The sequence below is a fragment of the Scyliorhinus torazame genome, chromosome 14 (assembly GCF_047496885.1).
Source record: "Scyliorhinus torazame isolate Kashiwa2021f chromosome 14, sScyTor2.1, whole genome shotgun sequence".
Taxonomy (NCBI): domain Eukaryota; kingdom Metazoa; phylum Chordata; class Chondrichthyes; order Carcharhiniformes; family Scyliorhinidae; genus Scyliorhinus; species Scyliorhinus torazame.
This window is the reverse complement of record NC_092720.1, coordinates 12,994,114-13,015,624: the sequence shown is the minus strand read 5'-3', so window position 1 is coordinate 13,015,624 and position 21,511 is coordinate 12,994,114. Positions and strand designations below refer to the sequence as shown.

Here is a 21,511-nt window from a genome sequence, read left to right as displayed (position 1 = left end):
TTCTGGATTTCCCTCCCTAAGCATTTCCACCTCTCGTCCCTCCTTTACCACTTTACCGCTTTGACGGAGATTTTGGACACATATCCCAAATCTCGATATGTGGTTCTGTATCAAATTTGATCAATATTACTACTGTGATGTGTTTTGGGATGTCTACAATGATTAAACAGCCTCCCTGAACAGGCGCCGGAATGTGGTGACTAGGGGCTTTTCACAGTAACTTCATTTGAAGCCTACTTGCGACAATAAGCAATTTTCATTTCATTTTATTTGAAGTGCTATATAGATGCAAGTTGTTGTTGGTAGGTTGTCAAAATGCCAAAGCAACAACTGAAGCATGATCAGCAATAAAGGATTTGATTATATATTATTGAATCTAAAAATCTGTTTTGCACAATGTTGTTAACCAAGCCAAGTAAAGCTCTGGCAATAAATAAAATTAAAATAATTCATGTGGAAAAATCTTCAGCTCCGGTCAGCACTTAGCACAGGGCTAAATCGCTGGCTTTTAAAGCAGGCCAAGGCAAGCCAGCAGCACGGTTCAATTCCTGTACCAACCTTCCCGAATAGGCGCCGGAATGTGGCGACTAGGGGCTTTTCACAGTAACTTAATTTGAAGCCTACTTGTGACAATAGCAATTTTCATTTCGTTTCATTTCATTTCACATGAATAACATACCATAAGCGCTTGAGGGTGGACATTCTGCTTTGGGAGCATTTGGCGATATACTTGTGTTCAGAATTTCACTTGTTTTGGGAAGTATTTTTTCCTTGAGTTTTCCTTTGAGCTTGGCAGTTAACTGTTCCCTGATGCATTTTCCATGACAATGCTTCTACCAATCAGAATTCTCTTGCCAACCAATCAACACTCTCTTTTCATGCAGTATAAATTGCTGTCCCCTTTAGAATTGGTATTCTTGTGAATCTGTCCTGACAAGTTAAGACATGAAGCTTTGACAGCATGTCCCTTTTTTCAGCAATGCTCAAGAATTGTGTTAGGACTGACTGTTCCCCAAAATGTTCTGAATTGTTAGTCATTATAATTCTCATCAGAAATGCATTGGGATATTTCTTTTTTATTAGGACTTTATTAGATGCTGTCAAAAAGTCTTAAAAGCATCAAAACGTGTGGGCTTCCCCCACCTTGCATTCTTTATTGACGCTTACAATGTTCGACAAATTAATGTATTTTTCAGCAGCTGGGCACTTTCGGGAAGGCCCTGTTCACTCTTTATAATTCTTGCACCTGCAACAAGGGCCTTCCTTCACCACCACTGTCCAGTGCTTTGAATTAAAAGTAAATAAATAATAAAATATCAAATTTACAAAATCACTGCCTAACGTGGGGGTCTAGACAATGATTCTGCTATTAAGGGCCCCATTAACTATCAAATTCGCTAGCCGGGTTTGTGCAGGAATTGAGATTTGTGTAACACTGATGTTCCTGCCGTTGATCTGAAAAGCGTCAGGGTCAGTTGCGCTTGTACCAGTGGCTGCAACAGAGTGCACATATGCACATAGGCAACTATTTGGCGGCAGGAGTTACAGTGAATTTGCATATCACCAAACGCAAAATCTGCCATGAACCAATGTCATCAGGCAGTGTTTTCAAACAGCATTTTTAATGACATTTTAGCGTGGTAATTTGGAGCAGTCTGATTAACACAGCTGAAAATGAATTGGTCTCAAACAAATGCCCATTTTTAAATCACAGCCTGACCTACAAGTAACCTACTTTTAAATCACTGAAATTGTTTTTTAAAAAAATATATAGAACCATTTGCTTGTAGTCATTTTCTGGGGAAATTGAAAAGGAAATACATTCAAAAAATACCCGTTCGTGACCTTGTGCCCAAGAGAACCAGTTTAAGATATTCTGGTCATTCTTATATTACTGTGTGTGAGAGCTTGCTGTTTTTCTTTTATTTGTTTATGGGATGAGGGTATCGCTGGCTATGCCAGCATTTATTGCCCATCCCTGAGGGCATTTAAGAATCAACCACATTGCTGTGGGTCTGGCGTCACATGTAGGCCAGACCGGGTAAGGATGGCAGATTTCCTTCCCAAAGGACATTAGTAAACCAGATGGGTTTTTATGACAATTGACAATGGTTTCATGGTCATCATTAGACTTTTCATTCCAGATTTTTATTTTTAATCAAATTCAAGTTTCATCATGTGCCATGGTGGAATTCAAACCCGGTTCCCAGAGCATTAGCCTGGGCCTCTGGGTTACTAGTCCAATGACATTACCACAATGCCGCTGCCTCCCCAAATCGGTTGTTGCTTTTCCTACATTAGGACATTAGAAACACCGCAGGTCATGATCATGGTCATCTTCACCTAGAAGGATGAAAACGAAGAAGAAAACGATGACCACAATTCAAAAGTTACTCATTGTCTCTGAAATGCTTTGGGAACATGCTGTAGTTACGAAAGGCATCATAGAAGTTCAAGTCTTTCTTTCCTTTCCCAATCTGAAAGACGACACCTCCATGTGCAGCATTCTCTCATTACTGCACCTGAGGTGCAATTTGGATTATGGATTCAAGTATCTGCAGTAAGGTTTAAACCCACAACCTTCAGGAGTGCAGTGAATTGTCAGTTTAGATTATATACTCAAGCCCAGGATTGGAGCTAGAACTTGTGATTTTCAGTCTCAAAGTCAAACTGACTGGTAGAAATATGATGACTCCATGACTTTTATAAGTTGCATTGAAACTTTTTTTTATTGCTTTACCTAAATACCTAGGTGGCTACTTCATTTATCAGGAAGCCAGCAATTTTGCTCCATCTGGATTCATTAGATTGGAAAGTGCGGAAATCAGCGTGTCTGGGGAAATATGCATCGATTTCTGGTACCACATGCTGGGGTCTGAAGAACAAAATGAACTGAAGGTTCTGGTTAAAGATTATACAACTGAAGCACAAGTGTGGAATAGAAGAGGCAGTCAGGGTTCCTCCTGGATATATGCCTCAAAGACAGTTGATTTTCCAACAAAATCCAACATACAGGTGATTTAATTACTCGAGTTTTAAAGTAATATAAGTTTCATGGGCGTTGTAACAAGTTTATTTATTTACTCAAGAATTATATGAAATACTTTGTTTATCATCATGTAATTCCCACTGAGACACGCAAAAGAGTCTATCGCCTGTCCCCCAGCTCCCAGAACTCTAGTTATGTTCCTTCTGAGTTGTCTACAACTGAGGACAACACAAGAACACAATACTAATTTGGAGCAGGACTGGGCATGGTAGCACGGTGGTTGGCATTGTTGCCTCACAGCTCCAGGGTCCCAGGTTTGATTCCCGGCTTGGGTCACTGTCTGTGCGGAGTGTGCACGTTCTCCCCGTGTACTGCGTGGGTTTCCTCCGGCTGCTCCGGTTTCCTCCCACAAGTCCTGAAAGTTTTGATTTGCGGCTTGGGTCACCATCTGTGCGGAGTCTGCATGTTCTCCCCGTGTCTGCGTGGGTTTCCTCCGGGTGCTCCGGTTGCCTCCCACAAGGCCCGAAAGACGTGCTGTTAGGTAATTTGGACATTCTGAATTCTCGCTCTGTGTACCCGAGCAGGCGCCGAAATGTGGCGACGAGGGGATTTTCACAGTAACTTCATTGCAGTGTTAATGTAAGCCTGCTTGTGACACTAATAAAGATCATTATTATGTAAGCCTACTTGTGACAACAATACAGATTATTATTATTATTTGATAAGATCATGGCCGATCTGATTATGACCTCAGCTCCACTTTCTAGTCTGCCCACCATGAACTCCCTTGTCTATCAAAATCTGTCTGACACAGCCTTGAATAGATTCAATGATTCAGCCTCCAAGGATTCTAAGGAACAGAATTCCACATGCGAATGACCCTCGGAGAGAAAAATATTCTCCTGAATTCCATCTGATATGAGAGACCCCTAATTTTTAAACTGTGCCCCCTTAGTTCTAGAATCTCCCAGAAGAGGAACCACCCTCTCAGCCTCTACCCTGCCAAGTTCCACCCCCCACTCCTCTGCTCACCACTCCTTTCTCTCCACTCGACAATTGAATTAATGACAAGCGGCAGCTCACCACAATGCCCTTTTTTGAAGTTCATGCACGGAGACTGAAGAGAAGGCCGAATCGGCCCAAATCTGTGATTTCCCCACCAATTCAAATATGATATAGGAGCAGAATTATCAGGCCATTCGGCCCATTGGGTCTGCTCCGCCATTCTATCATGGCTGATATGTTCCTCATCTGCTACCTACAATGTTACAGACCAAGAGCTGGGTTGCAAAATCAGCCAGAGCATCTCCTCCCTAGAACACATGACCGAGGAGCGGAAGTCGGCAATGTAGCCTCCCGAGCCTAACACCCTCAATGTGATCATGGCTGATTCCACCCTGGCCTCAACTCCACCGTCCTGCCCGTTCTCCATAACCCTTCAACCCATTACCAATTAAAAATCTGTCTAACTCCTCCTTAAATTTACTCACTGTCCCAGCATCCACAGCACTCTGGGGTAGTGAATTCCACAGATTCACAACCTTTTGGGAGAAGTAGTTTCTCCTCAAATCGGTTTAAAATTTGCCACCTCTTATTCTAAGATTGTGACCTCTCGTTCTAGAATGCCCCACAAGAGGAAGCATCAGCTCCAAGTCTGCTTTATCCACACCTTTCAGCATCTTATATACCTCAGTTAGATCTCCCCTCATTCTTCTAAACTCTAGAGAGGATAGGCCTAAACTGTTCAATCCCTCCTCATATGACAAACTCCTCATCTCTGGAATTAACCTCGCGAACCTCCTCTGAACTGCCTCCAATGCCACTACATCTTTCCTCAAATAAGGATGAATAACTAGCTTGCTGACATTAAGTGTCAAGACTCAGAATTGAATAAATCCCAGGAAAAAGGGATCAGCACAAAGAAGACTTGTCTATCCAGTCGGGACTTGATGCCTTCGGAAGGAAAAGCAAAGAAAATAGGAAAAGGAAAAAAGTGGATCTTGTATCTCTTCTTGTGATGAAGCAGCCCATTAGTGCTGAGTCGGCACATCGCAATGTCACATCATTTGGATATGGGTAATTTGTGTTATGAATCACCAGGTTGAGTAGATTCTTATATTTGTTAATATCGTAGGTAATCTTCGAGGCAATCCGTGGACAGACTGAATATGGCGACACAGCAATTGATAATATAGCTATCAGGCGAGGAGACTGTGAAAGTGGTAAGATTTAAATAAAGGTTCTAATTTCAGTTAATTTTTAGTCTCTCTGCAACACTACTCTCCAGTTGCACTGGAATCAGTCAACCTGATCTCAAGTGCTTTCTTACAAAACTGCTCGATACAACTGCTGGGATAACATCTTCGATCTCTCACTACACATATACACTCCTCCAACATCCCTGCTAAATTTATTACACACCAAGTGGTTGTTCATTATTTTTGAAGTTTGACAGTGAATGCTGGCAGGGTGTTTGATGTATCTGAGCTCGACCCTGCTGTCATTGTGAAATCCTTTCCTGCATGCGTGCCACGCACATGTCATTAGATTGTGATCAACCCTGGGAATTATACCTCAAACCCCTCTGAGACTACAAGGCATAGGAGAAGAAATAGGACCATTCGGCCATTTAGTCTGCTCCACCATTCAATGAGATCTTGACTGATCTGATATGATAATCCTCAACTCCACTTTCCTGTCTTATCCCCACAACCCTCGATTCCCTTCCTGATGAAAAATCTGTCCATCTCAGCCTTGACCATCCTGAACGACCCAGCCTCTACAGCTCTCTGCAGTGAAGAATTCCACAGATTCACTACCCTCTGAGAGAATTCCTCCTCATCTGTTTTAAATGAGATTACTCTGAGATTACGCCCTCTGGTCCTAGACTCTCCCATAAGAGAAACATCCTCTCAGCATCTACCCCGTCAAACGTCCTGAGGATCCGAGATGTCTCAATAAGGTCCACCTCTCATCCAACTCCAATCCGCACAGCCCAACCTACTCAAACTCTCCTCGTAAGAAAATCTCTATACCTGGGATCAACCAAGTGAACTGTCTCTCAATGCTTTCAATGCCAGTATATGTATTGTCTTGTACAGTTTTTGCAAGACTTCCCTATTTTTATACTCCACTCCCACCCCAGAGTGCTAAAAGAGATGGCTAGGGAAATTGCAAATGCACTTGCGATAATTTACCAAAATTCACTAGACTCTGGGGTGGTCCCGACGGATTGGAAATTAGCAAACCTGACACCACTGTTTAAAAAAGGAGGTAGGCAGAAAGTGGGTAATTATAGGCCAGTGAGCTTAACTTCGGTAATAGGGAAGATGCTGGAATCTATCATCAAGGAAGAAATAGCGAGGTATCTGGATGGAAATTGTCCCATTGGGCAGACGCAGCATGGGTTCATAAATGGCAGGTCGTGCCTAACTAATTTAGTGGAATTTTTTGAGGACATTACCAGTGCGGTAGATAACGGGGAGCCAATGAATGTGGTATATCTGGATTTCCAGAAAGCCTTTGACAAGGTGCCACACAAAAGGTTGCTGCATAAGATAAAGATGCATGGCATTAAGGGTAAAGTAGTAGCATGGATAGAGGATTGGTTAATTAATAGAAAGCAAAGAGTGGGGATTAATGGGTGTTTCTCTGGTTGGCAATCAGTAGCTAGTGGTGTCCCTCAGGGATCAGTGTTGGGCCCACAATTTACATAGATGATTTGGAGTTGGGGACCAAGGGCATGTGTCCAAGTTTGCAGACGACACTAAGATGAGTGGTAAATCACAAAGTGCAGAGGATACTGAAAGTCTGCAGAGAGATTTGGATAGGTTAAGTGAATGGGCTAGGGTCTGGTTGAGAGGTTGAGTAGACTGGGACTGTACTCTTTGGAATTTAGAAGGATGAGGGGGGATCTTATAGAAACATATAAGATTATGAAGGGAATAGATAGGATAGATGAGGGCAGGTTGTTCCCACTGGTGGGTGAAAGCAGAACTAGGGGGCATAGCCTCAAAATAAGGGGAAGTAGATTTAGGACTGAGTTTAGGAGGAACTTCTTCACCCAAAGGGTTGTGAATCTATGGAATTCCTTGCCCAGTGAAGCAGTTGAACCTCCTTCATTAAATGTTTTTAAGATAAAGATAGATAGTTTTTTGAAGAATAAAGGGATTAAGGGTTATGGTGTTCGGGCCGGAAAGTGGAGCTGAGTCCACAAAAGATCAGCCTTGATCTCATTGAATGGCGGAGCAGGCTCGAGGGGCCAGATGGCCTACTCCTGCTCCTAGTTCTTATGTTCTTTGAAATAAAGGCCAACATTCCATTTGCCTTCCCTATTACTTGCTGAACTTGCATGCCAGTGTTTTGTCATTTATGCACAAAGATCCCCAAATCCCCCTGTGCTGCGGTTTTCTGCAGTCTTTCTCCATTCAGATAATATTCAGCCCCTTTATTTTTCCTACCAAAGTGAACAACGTCACATTTTCCTACATTACATTCGATCTGCCAAGTTTTTTGCCCATTCACTTAACATGTCTATATCCCTCTTTGTGGGATCCTCACCACTTAGACTTGGGTGAGCACTTGAAACACCATCACATTGAAGGATATGGGACAACCGCTGGTAAGTGGGATCAGCGCAAGATTTGGGGTAGTTGTTGATGGTGCAGATTCGATGGACCAAAAGGCCTTTTCTGTGCTGTACGACTCTATAACTCCATGACTTGCCTTCCCGCTTATCTTTGTGTCCTCTGCAAACTTGGCAATCATACAGTCACTTCCCTCGTCCAGGTCATTAATATATTTTGTAAATAATTGTGGCCCCAGCACGGATCCCTGTGGCACTTCACTATTTACAGGTTTCCATCTTGAAAATGCCCCTCTTCTCCCAACTCTGTCTTCTATTAGTTAAATCAAACCTTTATCCAAGGTAATATACTATCCCCTACACCATGGGTTCTTATCTTATCAAGTAGCCTTTTGTGTGGTACCCTATCAAACACTTTTTGGAAATCCACTTTACCTGTGCTGCTCATCACACCTCAGAATTCTAATCATAGAATTTACAGTGCAGAAGGCCATTTGGCCCATCGAGTCTGCACTGGTCCTTAGAAAGAGCACCCTACTTAAGCCCCATGCCTCCACCCTATCCCCGTAATCCAGTAACCCCGTCTAACTTTTTGGACACTAAGGGCTATTTAACTTGGCAATCCACCTAACCTGCACATCTTTGGACTTGAATTTGCCAGGCATGATTTTCTCTTCATTAAGCCATGCTGGATTATATTACGTATTTTTAAAAGGTCTGCTATTACATCCTTTATCATGGACTCTAACATTTCATAGAATCACAGAATCCCTGCAGTGCAGAAGGAGGCCATTGGTCCCATGGAATCTGCATCAGCCTAGGCCCACTCACCTGCCCTATCCCCGCAACCCCACATAGCTTTTGGACACTAAGGGGCAATTTAGCATGGCTAATCCACCTAACCTGCACATTTTGGGACCATGGGTGGAAACTGGAGCACCCGGAGGAAACCCACGCAGAGAACGTAGAAATGACACACCCCCGAGTCTCTGGCGCTGTGAGCAGCAATGCTAAACACTGTGCCACCCAATGACTAACTGGCCTATAATTACCTTTTTTCCCCTCCGTTTTTGAATGAGGGTATTACATTGAAAGTTTTCCAATCCTCTGGGACTTTTCCCGAATTTCAAGATTCTTGGTATCATTGTAGCTACTTCCTTTAATATCCTAGGATTCAACCCATCAGGTACAGGTACGTGCGGCACGGTAGCACAGTGGTTAGCACTGTTGCTTCACAGCACCAGGGTCCCAGGTTCGATTCCCGGCTTGGGTCACTGTCTGTGCGGAGTCTGCACGTTCTCCCCGTGGCTGCGTGGGTTTCCTCCGGGTGCTCCAGTTGCCTCCCACAAGTCCTGAAACATGTGGTGTTAGGTAATTTGGACATTCTGAATTCTCCTTCTGTGTACCCGAACAGGTGCTGGAATGTGGCGACTAGGGGCTTTTCACAGTAATTTCATTGCAGTGTTAATGTAAGCCTACTTGTGACAATAAAGATCATTATTACGTATTTATTTAACTCCTCTGCCATTTCCTGGTTATTATTTCCCCAGTCTCATTCTCTAAGGGGCCTATGTTCACTTTAACCTTTCTCTTCCTTTTTATATATTCAGAGCTTTTACCATCTGTTTTTATATTACTTAATAGTATACCCTCATTGTTTATCTTCTCCCTCTTTATTTATTTTTGGTCAGCTTTTGTTGCTTTTTAAAACCTTTCCAACTACTCTTTGCAACATTGTATGTTTTTCTTTCAGTTTAATACTATCCTTAACTTGTTTAATTTTTACATTTTTACAAATTTCAAGGACCCATTTCTTTTTCCAATCAAGGGGCAATTTAGGGTGGCCAATCCACATACCCTGCACATCTTTGGGTTGTGGGGGTGAGACCCATTCAGACACGGGAGAATTTGCAAACTCCACACGGACAGTGACCCGGGGTCTGGGGCTTGTTTGGTTAACCATAGTTGATTAATCTCCTTCTTAGAATCTTTCTTCCTCACTGGTATTTATCTTTGTTGTGAATCATGGTCAATACTCTTTTCTGCTAAACTCCGTTCCCAATCCACTCCAGCCAACTCTACTCTCATTTAATTTTTTTTCATTGCCCTTAGCATAGATTAGCATAGTTGTTTCCAACCCAAGTTTCTCATCTCAAATAAAATGTTCAGTTCTACCATGTTATGATCACTGTTTCCGAGGGGATCTTTTTCTCTGAGATTGCTTACTCATTCTGCTTGATTACACATTACCAGATCCAAAATAGCCTGATCCACAACACATTGTTCAAGAAAACTTTCCTGAGTACACTCAATGATTTCTCGTGGCTACCACTTTGATTTTCCTCATCCACATGAAGATTAAAGTCAATCATGCTTAATGCACTGCCTTTTGTAAATGCCCCCATTATCTCCATTCTCCACAGCTACTGTTAAGGGGCCTATAGACTACTCCCACCAGTGTCTTCTTCCCCATGTTATTTCTTATCTCCACTCATATGGATTATGGATTCTACATCCTCCGGACCAAGATCATTTCTCGCTATTGTACTTAATCCATTTCGTACTAACAAAGTTACAAAACCACCCTTTCCTCCCTGTCTGCACTTACTAAAGTTACATACCCCTGAATACTTAGTTCCCAGCTTTAATCTCCTTGTAACCACATCTCTGTAAAGGCTGTTAGCTCATACCCATTAACCTTAATTTGTTAATTCATTTATTTTGTTTTTTTTAGTATGAATTTAGAGTACCCACTTATTTTTTCTTTTCCAATGAAGGGGCAATTTAGCGCCACCAATCCACCTAACCTGCACATCTTTGGGTTGTGGGGGTGAAACCCACGCAGACACCAGGAGAATGTGCAAACTCCACACGGACAGTGGTCCGGGATCGAACCCGGGTCCTCAGCGCTGTAGGCAGCACTGCTAACCACTGCGCCAACGTGCCACCCAATTCATTTATTTTGTGCCCATTTAAGGAAAGAGCTTAAAAAAAAACATTTAACAGAGCCATGGTTTGCACGAGGTTTAATTTGTGTCTTTACTTCTTTTTTTTTGTACTGCACAATGTCACTTTTTCCATATGCCTAAAATACCTCAATAAACTTGTTTGTTAAAAAAAACCACATTTCCCCCCCTTTGACCCCATTGCTTCCGTTCTTTTTAATTTTCGCACACTCGGCCCCTTCCTGTGACACTCCAGGCACCATCATCTCGGTAGCTGCCTTGCAATGCTGCCAAATTCTTTTGCTTTGTAAGCCTACATATAACCTCTCCAGAACCACCCATGCCTCTATTTAGTTTAAAGCCCTCTTTCCTAGTTGTGTGGTTTGCAAGAACACTGATCCCAGCAGGGTTCAGATGTCAGCCGTCCCAATGGTACAACCCCCATTTCCCCCAGTATTGGTGCCAGTGCCTACAAACCAAAACCCATTTCTCCCACACCAGTCTTGCAACATACTCTTACCCCTTACCCTTTCACCCTGCCCCTTCCCCTCACTCCGTCCCCTTCTATACCCACCCCGCCCCTTTCCCCCTCACCCAACTCCCTCCCAATTCACCCCTTCCCCATCACCCTGTCCCCAGCCCTCACATTGCTCACTACCATAATCACCATGCACCTTCCCCACTCACCTTATCCCTTTCCTCCTCACACTGCCCCTTCCCCCTCACCCTACCTTTTCCCCTTCCGTCTTCTCCCTCACACTGCCACGTCTCATCTGCCCCTTCCCCCTCACACTGCCCCCTTTCTTGCTCACCCTGCCCATTTCCCATCACCCTGCCCCTTCCCCACTCACTCTGCCCCCTTCTATACGCACCCCACCCCTTACACCACTCACCCCACCCTTTGTACCCTCACCCACCCCTTCCCCCTCCCACTGCCCCCTTTCCCCTTCAGTCTTCCCTTCACACTGCCACGCCTCACCCTGCCCCTTCCCCCTCACACTGTTCCCTTCCTCACTCACCCAGCCCATTTCCCATCACCCTGCCCCATCCCCTCTCACTCACCCTTTCTACACCTACTCGCCTATTTCCCCCTCACCCTACCCCTCACCCACCCCCTTCCCCACACCCCGCCCCATCTCCACTCACCCCGCCCAATCCCCACCCCCCCGCCCTCTTCCCCACACCCACCCCCTTCCCCGCACACCCCGCCCCATCCCCGCCCTCTTCCCCACACACCCCACCCCTTCCCCACACACCCCGCCCCATCCCCACACACCTTCCCCACACCCCGCCCCATCCCCACACCCCACCCCTTCCCCACACACCCCTGCCACCTTCCCCACACACCCCGCTCCTTCCCCACTCACCCCGCCCCCTTCCCCACACAGCCCACTCCCATCCCCAAACCCCGCTCCTTCCCCACTCACCCCACCCCCTTCCCCACACACCCCACCCCCTTCCCCAGTCACCCCGCCCCCATCCCCACCCACCACACAGCCAACCCCCTTCCCCACCGGCCCCACCTCCATCCCACTCACCCCATCCCCACTCACCCTGTCCCCATCCCCACTCACCCCGCCCCATCGCCACTCACCCCGCCCCTTCCCCACACACCCCACCCCCTTCCCCACCGGCCCCACCCTCAGCCCACTCACCCTGTCCCCATCCGCACTCACCCCGCCCCTTCCCCACACCCCACCCCCTTCCCCACACACACCGCCCCTTCCCCAGTAACCCCGCCCCCTTCCCCACCCACCACACAGCCCACCCCCTTCCCTACCGGCCCCACCCCCATCCCACTCACCCCATCCCCATCCCCACTCACCCCGCCCCATCGCCACTCACCCCGCCCCTTCCCCACTCAACCCGCCCCCTTCTCCACACACCCCACCCCCTTCCCCACTGGCCCCACCCACATCCCACTCACCCCACCCCCTTCCCCACCCACCCCACACCCAAACCCCTTCCCCGCCGGCCCCACCCACATCCCACTTACCCCGCTCCATCCCCACACCCAGCCCCCTTCCCCGCTCACCCCGCCCCCTTTCCCCATTACCCTGCAACTTCCCCCACCCCCTGCCCGCTCCCCTTCGCCCCGCCCCCTCCCCCACTCGCCCCGCCCCCTCTCCCGTTCGCCCCGCCCCCTCTCCCGTTCGCCCCGCCTCCCGCGAGCTGCGACCGTTGGGACAGTTGGGCTCCGAGCGGAGCGCGAGCCCCCCCCACCCCGCGGGGCTCCGGCTCCCTCCGGGGGGGGGGGGAGGTCGACCCACCCCCGCCCCTCACTCCGCCGCTTCCCCCGCCTCGCCTCAGCCTGGGCGGGCGGTGGAGATCGGGGACGCCGCGGGACCGTGTCAGGGGGGAAGCCTCCCTGGGCCGGCCCCGGGCCGCCGCCACTCTCCGAGGAGCTGAGAGGAATGTTCCAGATCCCCTTGTCCGCAGGCCCCTCAGGGCAAGTACTGGACTCCCAGAGCCCAGGGGGTCAGAATAATGTGGAGACCCCCCACCCCCACACAAAACCCAGGCTACTTTGCGGGAGACGTGGACCAGGACAGCCAACCCGCCACCCACCCCGGTGGGAAGCAAGTGACCGATGCCAGGGCGATTGGCGTGCCAGCCCGGGAGAAGACCGCAGCCACGACGATGGCACCATCCCGGGGCTAAACGGTCAAGATGTGCTGCCAAGCATGGCCGAACAGTCGGCAAGGCCGGCTGCAGGCCCACGGGAAGAAGACAAGCCAGGAGGCGAGAGAAGGTTGCCTTTGGCCAGGAAAATTGGTCTGGAATTCTGACATCAAGGATCGCCTCCAGTGATGCGTTTCCCCTGCCAGCCACTGGCTCCCATTTCCCAAAGAGCTGCTCGTTGAGAGCATACCCTTCCTGCAATCTGAACTGGCATCTTCCCAACACTTAATATCCTTCCATGGCCCTGTCCAGTAAACACTCCACACCGTTGACAGAGAGAGTCCGAAACCATGCTTCCTCTGGGTGATCCAGTAAGGTCGTCCTCTAAACCTACATTGCAACAGTGACTGCACTTCAATTGCCTTAAGATGTCTGGCAGTAATGATAAACGTGCTATAAGTGCAAGTCTTTTTTTTCTTGGATTGGGTCTACAGCGAGATGATAAACAGTGGCGATGATTTCAGGAAACCCGGGTACAGCACGATCGTCTACTCTGGGAGAGAACTACACTGGAGGGACCGGCGAGTGCCAGCCTACCATTGTAGGCACCTTCATAAACAGACAGTCACGTAGGCAAAACATTGTTTAGACTCCGGTGCTCTCTGGATCCAGAGTGGTTCATGGTTCGATTGCAGGGTGTATCCTAGACACTATCTGCCCCCCCCAGTTCTTCCCAGAGGCCGCACCTAATCCTTGTCTCGCTCTGTTCCTTCTGCAATAAACAGCCACAGTCTTGCACGAGGACATTTTGCTCACACAGGTTGGCGAGGAGTACAAGGCTCGTCTGGGAAACGCATCTTTCTGATATGAGCTTGAGTGGTGACGGTTCAAAGGTGAAATGTTGAATATTGTAAACGTGCAGTTAGTGGTGCCTTTAACTCTAAGTGCATAAATGATGATCATACTCCCTTTTCATAAATTCATATTAATTTAATTAATTTCTTTTATAAATGCATTTAATATATTTATAATAGTTTAATTAATTCCTAGCAAGTTGGTTGGGTTAGAGGAGAGTTGAGGATTTTTGTCACAGGGAACCTGGTCTTTACTGCCTGAAAGGTTAGGAAAGACAGAAACCCTTATTGCATATATAAGAATACATGGATATGCACTTAAAGTGCCGCAACTTACAAAATGTTGATGGCGGGGATCCAGCTTTGACAATGCCTTTGAATGGTTAGATTCTCCCTTGTTGGAAATGGCCGTTGCCCGGCACCTGGCGAGAATGCCACCTGCTACCCACCAGTCCAAACGTGAATGCCATCCAGGTCCCACTGCACATGGACATGGGCTGCTCCAGCATTCGAAGAGTAACAAATGGCGCCGAACACCTTACAATCACCAGTGAACATGCCCACCTCCGATCACATGATGGAGGCAATGCTCCATCTTTTTGAAAAGCTGTCTTGTTGTGTCATCTTTCTGCCACACCTCCAAGTCTGGGCTCTGAACTGAGTGACCAATGCAGCAGAAGAGCAGTTTCCAATGTGGGTAAGGTTTGCTGTTATTGCTGTTTCCAGATGAACACTCAGTTTGTCCTATCTGAGAAAGCAGTGCTTCTCAGACCCACTGTGACCCCATTCAAGGCTTGAGACTTGCTGTGGCCCCTTCATCTGTGAGAGCAGATGAAGGGGGGTGGGGTGGGGAGAGAAGGTGGTGGGGGCTGGCGAGGAGGGGCAGGGTGTTTAATCCTGAGGGATTTTAAAACAACTACATTTTCAATGGCTCTTTAGGAACAGGACTCAAATTTATTCCATGCCCATTGTTTTTAACATTTAAAGGGCATTAACATTCATAAATTGCAGGTGGCAGAATGCAAAGATCCTCCTGTTAGGGCAAGTTCAAAGCCCATGCTGCATGACAACCAAGGATTGCCCAAGGAGATACGCAGCAGCCATTGTTGCCTTGGAGCTCACAATCCTGTAGTCCCATCTCATGACCCCCCCCCCCCCCTCCCCACACACACACACACACTTTGGGAAGCCCTGTGATAAAGTCTGTAACAGGGTATCCAAAGGCTCCATGGTGCCAGCCACAGCATTATTGGAAACTTGTTTTACCAGTTGGAGGAAGCTACTTATGGTGACATCAAAGGAAATAGCAAATGCATTTTATTCCTGCATTATCAGCTTGAATATGAAGACAGGCCCAATCCCTGGTTGTCATGCAGCATGGGCTTTGAACTTGCCCTAACATGAGGAACTTTGCATTCTGCCACCTGCAATTTATTCTCCTCAATGGCAAATTGTGATTCATATTGCTACACTCACAAATTATATTCTTCAGAGTGCTGGTGTTGAGGGCACGGAAGTAAGTGACAGGCACATTGTTAGATTCATGGATTTCTTTCAAAGTCTAGGAGAAGAAAAAGAGGAAAATGTAAAACAGAATGATCAGGCAATCTCATTTGGTGCATCATGCAGCTGCATAATGAGTGCAGAGCTTGTTGTGAATCTTCTGCTTCAGCCCATGAAACAGTTGGTGCTGCTCTTGGAGCCAGCAGAGAATGACCATGTTGAGAAAAGTAAGTTGATATCAAGGGTCTTTACTAGATCTGGTCTATTTTATTTTCCCATCCATATAGGCAAACAGATGGTAAGAACCTTTGAAAGAAAGTGTGGTATTACGATCCTGGACCAGACCCTAACAGTTGCTAGGATACCGACAGAAACACCAATATTTAATTTAATTTGTAAGACTGAGGAAAGGATACTTTGCCCCAGGACTGACTACATGCAGAAATAGGGATATGGTATATTAGCTTACAATTACCTATTAAACAATCCTTAAGAATGATAATGAAACACTCCGAACTGCTACCTTCTATCTCCACTCAAGCAAAACCCATCTCAGGTCAAAACCCACTTTTAAATACAGTTAGCCAATTCAAGAATACTTGCTGCAAAGAGATGTTTTAGATAAACCGCTGTGAGAGAGAGAGATCCTTCAGGAACCAGCTTGCAGATTCTTGCCTGTGCCAAACTACTGTTTAACCTCCTAACATTCCTAAGCAGAAAGTGGCTTGTTTGTTCACATCCCCAATCTAAACGTTTTTCCAGAAACTGAAACTCAACACCTGACTGCTTCAGTGCCTGGTTCCTCCCATTAAATACATCTTCTTATTAAAGCCAAACACACTGTCTCAAATTATTTACCCCCAGGGAACCTTCTTTATATGAACAAAATTCCATTCGTCCAACTTCAGGTAAACAATATACATGATTGGAATGAATGATGATTTCATTTTTATGATGCTTTAATTGCACGTCTATAGCCAAAAAGCCTGGCTGTCTCTCAAACCAGGATTTTTAAAACCAGGATTTTAAAAACTATTACTGCTGCAGTCACATATAGACCCTAAGCCAGATTTTTAACACTGACTGCACCAAATACATATAATACAATATATCTGAAATTCCTACATTGATCACAACGGAGAATTATCAAAATTATTCCAATCTAGTTCTTCCCTAAGTCACTTTCATGTAATATTGAATAGTTTGGTTTTGGACATCTGCTTTGATTTATCAATTATGTCAGTTTATGAAAGATGCAAACAAATATTCTTTATTAAATCCATAGGTTGTGAGTTGGACTGTAATTTTGATGTTGACCTGTGTAATTGGACACAATCCAAGACAGATAATTTTGACTGGAAACACATCAGTGGATCGACACCGTCAGCTCACACAGGGCCGTCTTATGACCACACCACTGCAGGTAGGTGATGTGAGATCCTTAACTTACCACTCGGGGTTGATGGAGAAGATGGCAGAGCATGTAAGGCACAGCACCAGGCATACCTACATGAGATGCCAACCCAACAAAGCTACAACACAGGACTATATGAATAGCAATCAGTAGAAGCCACTTGCTATAGACTGAGTTAAGTGATCCCACAAACAACAGATTAGAACAGAATTCTGCAATCTAGACGTATCCTGTCTTGAATGGTTGTGGACAATTAAACAGGAGGAGGGGACCCTGCAAACGTTTCCATCCCAGTGATGGCGGGATCCTGCACATCAGTTCAAAAGACAAGGCAGAATCATTTACAACCATCTTCAGCCAGTAGTACTGAGTGGATTGCAGCTCAGATTCCTTCTGAGGTCCCCTGCATTACAGATGCCAATCTTCAGCCAACTAGATTCAGTTCACAAGATATCAAAAAATGACTGAAGGCACTGGATACAACAAAGGCTGTGGGTCCCAACAACATTGCAGCTGTAGTGCTGAAGACAGGTGTTGCAGAATCATCCACGCTCCTCGCCAATCGTTCTGGTATAGCTATAACACTGACATCCACCCAAAAGCAATGTGGAAAATTTCCCAATGAGTGACCTGTCCACAAAATGCAATACAAATCCAATCAATCCAATTACTGCCATAACAGTCTACTCTTAATCATCAGTAAAGTGAAGGAAGATTTTGTTTATAGTGCTATCAAGTGACATTTACTCACTAATAAACTGCTCACCAATGCTTAGTTTGGGCCCTGCCTGAACATTTCATTACAGTCTAAGTTCAAACATGGACAAAGGATCTGAATTCCAGAGGTGAGGTGAGAGTTACTGCCCTTGACATCAAGGCAGCACTTGATTGAGCATGGTATCAAGCAGCCTTTTTAAAAATTGAAGTCAATGAGAACCGGGTGGGGTGAAGAGGAAACTTTAATGGTTGGAGTCATACCTAGCACAAAAGGTGGTTGTCGGAGGTGAAAGTGTTCCCTCTTGAAACTTGTTGAAGCCTAAAAGGTATTCATACTAACCACAGTTATTTTGAAGAGGCAGTCTCTTTGTTGTGAAGGGCTTCTTAGAAAGACCAGGTGCTCAAACGAAGGTTAATGGACCGTGAAGAGCTATAAAAACAAACAACATTAATTCCATCCTTTGGAATAACCTGAACCTGTCAATTGAGACTTGTAAAAGGTAATGGACCATGAAATTGAATGCAAACAATGCAGTTCAAAGCTTTTAGGCTTCTCAGCATTGCCTGTGGCTTGAAAAAGTTAAAGGGGAATGCAACAATGAAATTGACTGTGAAAAAAGTGCTTCAAAGGTTTCCAACACATTGAAGGGAACACTTTCAGCTTCCTTTGACATCTTTGAACTTGACATGCTGGGAGAGACGACAAAGGGTTTCAACACATCAGAGGGAAGACTTTAAACTACAACTTTACAAGCAGAAACACAGTTAAATTATATTTAAAGCCACAGAGAAAAGACCTGCCACACGACCCCCCCATCCCAGGAAAGACCCTCGACCTGAGCCTCTCTAGGCCAGCTTAAGCCCCCCACAACCCCCACCTCCCCTGAAGGATCCCACTCGGTACCCTGAAGGTAGGTGTAGAGAGGTACTTACCTCCTTAATTCCTCCTCAGAGTCCAGGGCACCAGGTTGGCAGTGCAAAGGTCCGGGGCCCGAAGTGGGGGCTATGAGGGAGGGACTGAAGGGCGGGGCAAGAATGGGAGGGGCCTGAAGGACTGGGAGAGATGACATTTGGCGAGCCCATAATGGGGCTTTGCTCACTTGCGTGGGGGGCGGGGGGCGGGGGGAAAGAGACTTACTAGTGGTTCGTTGGGGGGGGGGGCTTAGCCAGTGATTAGGGCTTGGGTAGGGGGGCTGCAAGATTATTCTGAGATCAATGGTGCCACGATCTCTGAGGAGCAGGACTTGTCAGCGAGATTGAACCCCAGTCCTATCAAGGCCAACGCAAAACCTGTCTCAAAAAAAGTTTCAAAATGCCATTGAATAGCACCTGAGTAGTGCTGCCAGTGGGAAACTGTTTTTCCAGCAGACAGCATTACCTTGTTCTTATTCAGGAGAATCACGGTCCACATCTTTCACTGACACTGACTGAAAATTTAGGAAATCCCTTTTAAAGAAAAATGTTATTAAGGCAATTATATAAACAACAAACACAACAAATAAGAGCAGAAGCAAAATTGTACAACATAATAAATAACACTCATACCCCCCAGCACTTCCCCTCCTCCCGTCCTGTCTTCCTCATTTTAACCCCCTTATCCCTCTGCCTCCCCTCTGCTGACACCTCAATCCTGCTTAAAAATGTGAATGAGCGGCTTCCACCTCGGGGTGAACCCCTCAACTGACCCTCTCAGGATGAACTTGATCTTTTCCAACCCCAGGAATTCCGCCAGGCCGCTCACCCACACCCCTGCTTTCCGCAGCTCTGAGTCCCTCCACCCACGCAAAATCCGTCTCCGGGCTATCAGGGAAGCAAAGGCCAGAACAACGGCCTCTCTCGCTCCCCGGACTCCCTGGTCTTCCGACCCCCCAAATATCATTCCCTCTGAGCTCAGGGCCACCTTTGCCCCCAACACCTCGGACATTACGCCCGCAAACCCCTGCCTGAACCCCTTCAACTTCGGACATACACATAACATGTGGTCATGGTTCGCACGCCTCCCAGCGCAACATCCACACCTATCCTCTACTCCCTCAAAGAACCTACTCACCCTTGCCACTACCATATGCGCCCTGTGACTTACTTTAAACTGAATAAGACTGAGCCTTGCACACGATGAATACACATTCTCCACCTCTTCCCCCCCCCCCCCCCCCCCCCCCCCCCCCCCCCCCCCGCCCCCCGCGCCCCCAGCTCCTCCTCCCACTTCCACTTAACATCTCCGATCAGGACTCTCTCCCAGTCCATTAGCTCCTCATAAACCTCGGACACATTCCCCTCCCCAAGTCCCTCCCTCACAGCACCTTATCCTGCAAGGCCAGAAGCCCTGGAAAGGATGGCACTTGCCTCCTCATAAAATCCCGGACCAGTACTTACCAAAACCCATTCCCGCTGGGCAGCTCATATTCTTCTTCTAGGTCCTCTAAGCTGGCAAACCTGCCTCCTACGAACAATCCCGAAACCGCTCAATCCTGCGTGCCGCCACCCCCCAAAACCTCTCCTCCAGCTCCCCCAGTGCAAACCTATGGTTGTCACAAATCGGTGCCCACACTGAGGCACCCTTCAGTCTCAAGTACGGCCTCCACTGCCCCCGCACCCTTAAGGCCGACACCTCCACTGTGCTCGCGGAGTACTTGGCCGGCGAGAACGGCAGAGGCGGTTTAAAAAAAGTCCCTAAACTCGTTACCCTGTAAGAGGCCGCCTCCATCCACCCCACACTTACCCCTCCCTCCCCCACTACCCATTTCCTAACCATAGCGATATTCGCCGCCCAGAAGTAATTCATTTTATTCGGCAATGCCAGTCCACCCCCTCTTCGCTCCCATTCCAAAAATACAACTTATGGAGCTGCGCCCAGCCCCGCGCCTTCTGAATGCCCAAGTACCTGAAACTTGCCCCCAGCATCTTGAATGGCAGCTCCTCCAACCTCCTCGCATGCCCTCTGGTTTCAATCGTGAACACCTCGCTCTTTCCCATGTTCCGCTTGTATCCGGAAAACCGGCCAAAGTCCTCGAAAATTCCCATAATACCACCAATGCGCCGAAAGTATATGGCAACAGGTCATCGGCATACAGCAAATCTCTATGCTCGACCCCCCTGCCCCTCACAATCCCTTTCCAACCCCTTGATGCTCAAAGCACCATTGCCAATGGATCTATCGCCAGGGAAAAAAGCAATGGGGAGAGCGTGCACCCCTGCCTTGACCCACGGTGCAACCCAAAATACCCCAAGCTCACACGGTTCGTCCGCACACTTGCTGCCGGCGGCTTGTACAGCAGCCGAACCCAATCCACAAACCCTGCCTGAACCCAAACCATCCCAAAACCTCCCACAGATATTCCCATTCCCACTCCACCCGGTGGAAAGCTTTCTCTCCATCCATTGCCACTGCCACCTCCACTTCCTGCCCCTCCAGAGGCATCATAATCACTTTAAGTAACCTCCTTACTTTTTGCCGACGACTGCCTCCCCTTCACAAACCCTGTTTGGTCCTCACCTATCACCCCTGGGACACTGTCCTCGATTTGCAAAGCCAACACCTTCACCAGCAACTTGCCATCCGCATTTAATAACGATATCGAACGGTACGATCCACACTGATTCGGATTCTTATCTTTCTTCAGTATCAGGGCGATAATGTAGGAGGGGGCTCCCCACTCACCCCAGCCTCGGTATATGCCCTCACCAGCAGCGGTCCCAGATCCCTCCCCCCTAACGTTTCATAAAACTCCACCGTGGACCCATCCGGGCCCGGGGCCTTCCCTGCCTGCATCGCCCCCATACTCTCTATCACCTCCCTCAATCCAATGGGTCCCCCAGCCCCTCCACCAGGTCCTCGTAAACCTTGGGACACTATAACTTATCCAGAAACTGTCGCATTCC

At 47.2% G+C, this 21,511-nt stretch overlaps 1 protein-coding gene across 10 annotated transcripts in view; it reads left to right on the top strand.

Annotated features, from left to right (window-relative positions):
- LOC140389529 (IgGFc-binding protein-like) overlaps positions 1–21,511 on the top strand; it is a 266,128-nt gene that overhangs the window by 19,165 nt on the left and 225,452 nt on the right. For 6 of the 10 annotated variants that reach the window (XR_011934415.1, XM_072473722.1, XM_072473723.1 and 3 more), the window contains exons 4-6: positions 2,753–3,015; positions 5,124–5,211; positions 16,784–16,921. Coding sequence is in view for 5 of the 10 variants with exons in the window: in XM_072473722.1 (XP_072329823.1) it covers positions 2,753–3,015; positions 5,124–5,211; positions 16,784–16,921 (489 nt within the window). In the remaining 5 variants the exon portion in view is untranslated. Of the gene's footprint in view, positions 1–2,752; positions 3,016–5,123; positions 5,212–12,747; positions 14,035–14,153; positions 14,693–16,783; positions 17,758–18,523; positions 18,541–21,511 lie in introns of those variants that run through there. The other 4 variants (XM_072473717.1, XM_072473719.1, XM_072473718.1 and 1 more) reach the window with 4 other exon arrangements.